Source organism: Lolium rigidum, chromosome 1, assembly GCF_022539505.1.
Source record: "Lolium rigidum isolate FL_2022 chromosome 1, APGP_CSIRO_Lrig_0.1, whole genome shotgun sequence".
Taxonomy (NCBI): Eukaryota; Viridiplantae; Streptophyta; class Magnoliopsida; order Poales; family Poaceae; genus Lolium; species Lolium rigidum.
The window spans coordinates 346,298,247-346,306,462 of NC_061508.1; the positions used below are offsets into that span (position 1 = coordinate 346,298,247).

The following is an 8,216-nucleotide window of genomic DNA, read 5'->3' on the forward strand; positions in this document are numbered from 1 at the left end:
AAAATTCGATCGAATTTGACCGAATTTGAAACCTACTATTTCATTTAGATTAATTTGTACATATTACACCCAAAAGTCGGTCAAATTTCACAAAATTCAATCAAATTTGACCTAAACCTAACATAATCCTCATCCTAGTCGGAGGAGGAGGAGTCGTTGTCGATGTTGATCACCGCCGCTGATAGTCCCGCATCACCGACATCCTCTCCTTCACCGCGTCAGCCTTCCGCTTCGCCTCGGCTAATGCCTCTAGCTGCTCGCTCCTCCTTGACGAGCGCTACCGCCATCACCGCGTCGAGGCGCTCGCGGTCCTCCCGCCGCTTGCAGTCGGAGACAAATCGGAGACCGACCGGCGCCAGGTCTGCCACCGGTCTTCTCGCCTTGGGCAGGAAGTTCAGCTCGCCGCAGTCGTCGCCATGGAGCTGGAGGTTCTCCACGTCGTAGGTGTACGCGGCCTGCTCCGGCGACTGTAAGGAGCCAATCGACACCTTCGGCGGATGTTGCGGCTGGTTATCTCTGTGACACAAGCCCCCCACTCCCTCCGACGCACGCCGCGGTAGACCAGCGTGGCCTGCACCGGTTGGTCGAGGGTGCTGGCAGAACGGCGGGCCTGCCACCGACGCCTTGGTGGCACCAATCAGAGAGGGGAATGGTAGCGGGTATATATTGGCATCTCCAAGCTCAACTATAGCCGAAGCCCGAGTCCCAAAACGGTTCATGGGGATCACACATCGTTTGTAGGCATACATGTACACGTGTCACGTACGGGCATGCAAGAGTATGGGCGGGGATCTGAATACGGTGGGCAAATCAATTACATTCTGGATTACAGCTAATTAATTGTGAAAGACTTTATTGCCCTTATGGATTCTAGGAGAGGGGGGAGCACTGAAGATAACATATCTAGTGCTACTATCTCTTTAGGTGCTACTGTACTACCGTATAAAAAAATGTATTTTATACGTGTTAAAAAATTATTAGAAAAAATGTGAGTGCTCATGAAGCATGTCCCTACAACATCCCAAAATGTCATATCCAAAATCGACATGGACATGCTGATTTTCTCTTTTTTGTTTCTCAGTGTCCATGTCGATTTTGGATATGACATTTTGGGATGTTGTAGGGACATGCTTCATGAGCACTTACATTTTTTCGTATAAATTTTTAACACGTATAAAATATGTTTTTTTGTACGGTAGCACGGTAGCACCTAAAAGGGTGGTAGCACTAGATATCTTCTCGAGCACTGAAGCAAGCCTCATCAGAAAATGGGCATCAGGGAGAATACTTGCAGCAAACCATAGTTGCTGGAAATGGGGTCGATGGCGCGATCTGCAACCCGGGATGGATCCACGGGTCGGGAACGCGAGCCGATTGACATGGTTCAACGACTGGTCACGATCCCGTATTCGCTCCAGACCCCAAAATTCAAGCGTCAAGATAAAGAGATAACTGGTAATTCCATGTGTCGTCTCTTTGTTCCTCTGCAGTACAGAGACAATTTTTGGAATCTGGATGCAAGACTTCCTGCAAGATAATCAGGTAGATGATCGAATCAAGCTATCAAACCATGTGAGCTTGTTTATCAAAATGTGTGATCGTACCATGACTATCGATCCTGGGTCATTCACCCAAAACTAAGTGGATCACGATTCGCGTCACAAATTAACGTACATAAGATGTATAACCCCCCTCGATCCTCGTTCGATGGAATGTTGACCGTTGACTCAGAAGACCCGGATTTCCGGCAACTATATGCAGCAAAAGTTGGCTGATTGATTTGTTAAAAATAGTCATCCATTATGAAAAGTAAAAAAAAAATGTGACTTTGTCTTCCAATGTTGATGACTAATTGTATTATATATGTCGTCTCTTCCAATGTTTTAGTCTTTGAAACTCAACTTCAGCCTAGTTAGTGTTTCTCTTAGCCAATGTCCAATGTCTACGTGCACAACAATTCCGAGGCAACACAGTGGTACTTGTGGATAGACATAGGCAAACAAAAGCATGTCCTTGAAATGCTCCATCATATCGCTATACACACAACAACATGAATAACGAGCAAACTGTAATCATTAATGCGATGCCAGAATACATAGGCCGCATAGACTACACAGATCGCTAAGGAGAACCAATGGACAAGATATCAACCTATGTGTAACTCGTCCACCAAATAAAGTTTTCGTGGTCACCAATGTATACTAAATATTTTCACTTGTGAAAACCAGTATTTTACTAGATCTAACTAGTTTTAATACGACAATTATCTTAAGTACTTATTAAAATTACTTTTATAATATTAAAGTTTCACACGTATGTGATTCAAGTGTCTACCATTACAAATACACTATTGTTGAAACATAATCTATTTTTCTTGAACATAAAATAAATTTTAGATATTTATTATTTTCCATTTTGTTGAACTAAGTCATGTATAAAACCTAGGCAGCCATTTCAAGATGACAAAATCACTTTCATCTACAAATTAATATGGGGCACTTACAAAGTGATATAATATTTTTACGTTTTAATTTTCAAGTTTTAGTATCTTTAAATGCCATGCTTCTTTATATACATTGATAAAGTATTTTATAACACTTGTTCCTAACAAATATCTGAATAAAGATTTCACGAGTAGGGCCATCTAGCTTAGTGATAGGAAATAGAAATTTCTGGAGAGTAGGATCGGTCTATGGTTTGAAGTTAAATTTTGTCCTCTCGCCCTCGTGAAATGGCATTACTCATGGATCCAATCTTTGAAGTTTGAACGTCAAATTTTCAGGTGAAATGGCATTAGCCCTTCAAGGGTACAACGAGAGTTGAGTTGGAGTTGTTGTTCTTAGGAGGTTTTCGATGATGGTTGAGATGCGGCTTTGATGTAACAGTTAGGACATACACTTTGTGTCGTAGTTGTAATGTCGGTGGTGGTTGTCTATGGACTAGCCTGATGTGAAGTTCATACTGCGTTCGTTGTTGGCAGTTAGTTATAATCCACTTGTACTTAAAGTTATGTCTTTTATAAAAATAGTCTACGCCTCGGCATGCTCTCGGAAAAAGGTCAAAAGTTTCATCTCATGTACTTCAATGATTTGTTAATTGGCTCATAAACACAACGGTCGGTCCCATCTTGGGCTTTAGTTTAATACCCGAAGCCCTAGCCCAAAGGACCAAAAAGTAAATCCTATATTTTTTAAAAAAGATAGGCTTAACAAAGCAATCTGATATTTATAAAAAATAACTCAATTAACAAGGAAAAAAACAACTTTTGCATCTCTCGGACTGGGCTCGAGCTTGGCATTTCGAGGTTGTGCTTTTCAAAGTACGGCTCGAAAAAAAAAACCCATGGTAAAGGGACATGTACAGCTGATTGCGGCAACACCCACATACTAGTAACTATTTTAACATCTAATTTCAGCTAGTACTAGGGATGGAAATTGGTAGTGGATAGTCCATATTATCCGACGTCCGTATTCGAGAAATTGAAAATGGAAACGGTAATATCCGAATCCGGACGTCTGTGAAAATGGATATGGTAACTATCCGGATCCGTTTTACAAAAAGCAAATATAAATATGGTATTGAATTTTGAAGCAAACATGGATATGGAAATGGATATATCCGTATCCGAATAAGATTATGTTAACCAATTTTAGTAATTCTACCTCAATATGCTAATTATCTAACCTAGAGAAACTAACAAATCGATCAAATTTTCTTTTTTACGATTAAACTTGAAACTACTATGTATTATATCAGTATATTTATCTCTCTACCATTATATAATTGGCTCATTATAAGAGATGAGTCTATTGTTTCCTTATATTCGCATCCGCTCCGAATTGAGAAAACATCCGATCCGTATTTGTATTCGAGAAACATCCGCTCCGAATTCGTATTCGGCAACATCCGCATTCGCATCCGTATTCGTTTTAAAAATATGGAAACGGATATGGGAAGGGCACTATCCGATCCGCATCCGATCCGTTTCCACCCCTAGCTAGTACACATATGCCCGATCTCTTGTATCATGTTGCTACTCAAGTGTTTTCCGCTACGAACCAAACCTTCTTAAAGGAAGAGGTATGTACGGTGGAATAGTTTATGGTGGAGGAGGTATGCTGTCCAAATTGTTTTTTTTTTTTGCTTCCTCATACTCTTATAAAGAAAAGTGCAATACATCCACAATATGTGTTAAGACTATATGAAGAGTGCCGAGTGGCCGGTGATGTCACCATGTTCTCCTTGTGGACGTAGATCTTCTTCATATCAAGCGGCACCAGTCTTAGTTGTCATCCGCTACATGGGGATGCTGCATTGTGAACAATAGTGTCTACTAGAAGGTAAAACATGGTTGATACAATGGTAGCGGCTTCAACAGATTTCATCGACTACATTCGATATTATTCTCCTGACTTATAATTACATGTTGTGCAAGAATCAATGATTTCCTATGTAATCTCGAATTTCATGCTCCGCATAATACTTCTATTCTCTTTTTCTTTTACCGGATGTCCCTGAAGGGACGTTCTATTCTCTTTTGGGTACTTATTATAACATTGAGGACTCAAGATCTCTCTTCCATTATGTAGAGACTAACCACGCAAAGGTTGTTCATCGCCCTGCATTTTTGTGCGACGTATGGTTTCCAGGGAGAATGAAAATGATTTGAATCGAAAAGTTACAAACTACATTTGCTTATTTTTCTCATATTAGTTTCATTAGAATCTCATATTTAAAAGCGTTATTTTTTTTAGCAAATTTAAAAACATTAATAATTTTTGTAGTAAAAAAATCAATGAATCTTTTGGGCTAGGCCAGCCCATCTCGTGATATGGGCCAGGCCAAGCAACCAGTAGGCCAAGCTCGTTAAGCAAGAAAAAAAATAGGCCTGGCGGAGTTCAATACAGCGAGCAAGCACTGGACTCATGTTGGGCCTGTGTGGCTGGAAAGCAGCAGCAGTGAGGTGCGGTCCATCTCATAGGGAGCGTCTGCACGACTTATTCAAGTGTTTCTTTGGCGCCCCTGCTTCGCTGCAATTGGCGCTCCATCCAACGGTTGCTTCTCTTCTCCACACGCGCGCAGGTCGTCGACCAATGCCACTCTTCCACATGGAGATGGGCGATACCAGGTCAGCCCGAAGCTGACGTCCCCCGCCGCGCGCATAAAGATTTCCGACCCGCGCGCCGGCCGTGCACGCCACCACCTACGATAAGTATCTTGACACTTGCCTCGTATCTCCGCACCAGACTGTATCAACTTCGTTCACTCCGATCGAAGCATCACTAAACATTCATCATGGGCGCCGGGAGCTCCTGCTGCGGCGGGTCGGAGAAGGTGGAGCCGGGCTTCGCGACCCCGTCGTCGGTGCTGGGGGCGGCGAGCGGCGGCGGCAGCGCGTGGAGGATCTACACCTACAAGGAGCTCCACGCGGCCACGGGCGGGTTCAGCGAGGAGAACAAGCTGGGCGAGGGCGGCTTCGGGTCCGTCTACTGGGGCAAGACCCCCGACGGCGTGCAGATCGCCGTCAAGCGCCTCAAGCCCAACGCCAACGCCTCCAAGGCCGAGATGGAGTTCGCGGTGGAGGTGGAGGTCCTGGCGCGCGTCCGCCACCGCAACCTCCTCGGCCTCCGCGGCTACTGCGCGTCCGGCACCGAGCACCGCATGATCGTCTACGACTACATGCCCAACCTCTCCCTCCTCTCCCACCTCCACGGCCAGTTCGCCGCCGGCGCCGAGCACGCGCTCGACTGGCGCAGGCGCTTCGGGGTGGCGCTCGGGGCCGCCGAGGCGCTCGTGCACCTCCACCACGAGGCGTCACCGGGGATCATCCACCGGGACATCAAGGCCAGCAACGTGCTCCTCGACTCCGACTTCGCGCCCCTCGTCGCCGACTTCGGGTTCGCCAAGCTCGTCCCCGACGGCGTCTCGCACATGACCACCAGGGTCAAGGGCACGCTGGGCTACCTCGCGCCCGAGTACGCCATGTGGGGCAAGGTCTCCGGGGCCTGCGACGTGTACAGCTTCGGGATCCTGCTCGTGGAGCTGGTGTCCGGCAGGAAGCCCATCGAGCGGCTGCCGTCTGGGGCCAAGCGCACCATCACCGAGTGGGCGGAGCCGCTCATCGCGCGCGGCCGGCTCGGGGACCTCGTGGACGTGCGCCTCCGGGGAAACTACGACATGGCGGAGCTGGCGCGCATGCTGGAAGCTGCCGCACTCTGCGTGCAGGGGGAGCCCGAGCGGCGCCCGGACATGCGCGCCGTCGTGCGCATCCTGCGCGGCGAGACTAAAGCCGTCGATGGCGCGGCACAGGCGGCCGGTAAGGGGGACAGCGGCGTGCAGGCACAACCCGCGGTTAGGCTGAAGAGCGTCAAGTACGCGGACCACCTCATGGAGAACGAGAGCAGCGTGTACTCCGCCGAGGGGGGCGAGGAAGAAGACGACGACGAGGAGGACGAGCGGCGCACGGACAGCTCGGAGGTGGAGGAGTACTCGCTGATGGACGACCAGAGCAGCATGAACTTCGGGGTGTTCGGCGCCATGCCGGTGGTGCCCGTGCAGACCATGCGCGACCCCTACGTCAGGAGGTTTGGAGGGAATGGCGTCAAGATCTGATCATGCATATGTGTTCTTTCAAAATCAAAACCATCATGCACGTGTACTCTAGCTAGCTACTGTCATGTCATCGCTTTTGGCAAATATGTTGTATTTATTTCATGCATGGGTGTAAACTTGTGCTTAATTAGCTTGGATCAAGTCGATGATTAAATTTATTGTGATTTATGCTCTATAAATGGAAATTGGAATGTTAAAGTTCTTGTATCATTGAACGTGCATTTCGGTCTGAACTTGGCCACAGCTGCTCGTTCATCTGAAGTTCTAAACACAATCATCTGAAGTTCTGCCATTTTTATGACCATACTCCTTTGTCAAACAGCCGGTGCCATTTGTAGGAGCATGACAGAATGTTGCGTGATGTATGCGTATGCCCCTCGGGGGAAAAAATTGTGTGATGTATGCATTAGTTTACATGTTCTGCAATCGTCAACAGCTAGATCCAAGTACCATTTATTTAAGGTCAGTGGCGGAGCCAGGACGTTAACCTTGTGTAGTCAGTTTAAAGTTGTGTAGTCAAATACACATTTATATAAATTTTTTCGTAATTTTCTGGGTGATTTCTGCCTAGGTAAGTGGAAAACTGTGTAGTCATATGACTACACAGCCATAGTGTGGCTCCGCCACTGTTTAAGGTAATGCATGGATCAAAATATCTAGTGACGTTGCCACATGCTTCTTAAGAAGTGGAATTATTGGATGCCTGAGTTGAAAATGTTGGTGCATGGATTGTGACTCCTCAAAGGTTATTGCCTCGAGTTAATCGTCGGATTTCGGTTCTACCATTTGGCAGCAAAGCGGGTGGGCAAACCATATACAGCTGCAGTTCAAGACAGTTAGTTGCGTGTCCTTTTTCTTCAGACAAAAGAAGTTGCGTGCCCCGTGGATCTTCATGGCAATTATAATAACCATGATAAACTGGTGGAATTTTCCCGACTAGAGATATTAGTTATGCTGATGATTATGATATAGGTTAATTATAGGATCTGTGATCAGTCCCTTATTCCTGTTTTGAGCAAAAATGGGTGTCAAATCCCATAGCTTGGGTAACTTCAGTACCATCGAAACCCATATTTTGATGAAGTACGTGGTGGAGGCGTGTGGAGTCATGCCCGCGTCCACCATGTTAATGTACACCTTCTGTACACGATCATGTATAGCTTTGCAGCTAGGCTATCTACCGAATCTGTTGCCTAGTGACTCTAAGGAGAGGCGCCTCTTTGCTGCCTGCACCAAGATCTCATTTGGCAATGGAGAGAAGGCCAGGTTTTGGACAGATCGGTGGCTAAACGGGGAGGTGCCTGCTGAAGTGGCTCCTTCTCTTGTGCGTCTAGCCAGAGGGAAATCTCTTTCAGTCAAGCAGGCACTCTATAATGGCCGATGGTTGCGAGGGCTTTACAGAATCTCAATTGAGGAAGAGGTACACCAGTTTCTGCAGTTATGAGAAAAAAGTTGATGAAGTTCAGTTGTCTCATGAGCAAGATAGTATTGTTTGGATGCCATGTGCTGATGGAAATAACTCTACAATATCGGCCTATGACTTCGAGTTTCATGGGCGCCTATTGCAGCCTCATCTGGAGAAAGTGTGGCAAGCTAAGGTTGAG

General features: G+C 46.3%; 1 protein-coding gene across 1 annotated transcript; it reads left to right on the forward strand.

Moving 5' to 3' along the window:
- Positions 1-5,295: 5,295 nt before the first annotated feature.
- Positions 5,296-6,612, forward strand: LOC124664436 (PTI1-like tyrosine-protein kinase At3g15890). Its single transcript, XM_047201959.1, has one exon. It carries the CDS (start codon positions 5,296-5,298, stop codon positions 6,610-6,612), a length of 1,317 nt encoding a protein of 438 aa, XP_047057915.1.
- Positions 6,613-8,216: the final 1,604 nt, after the last annotated feature.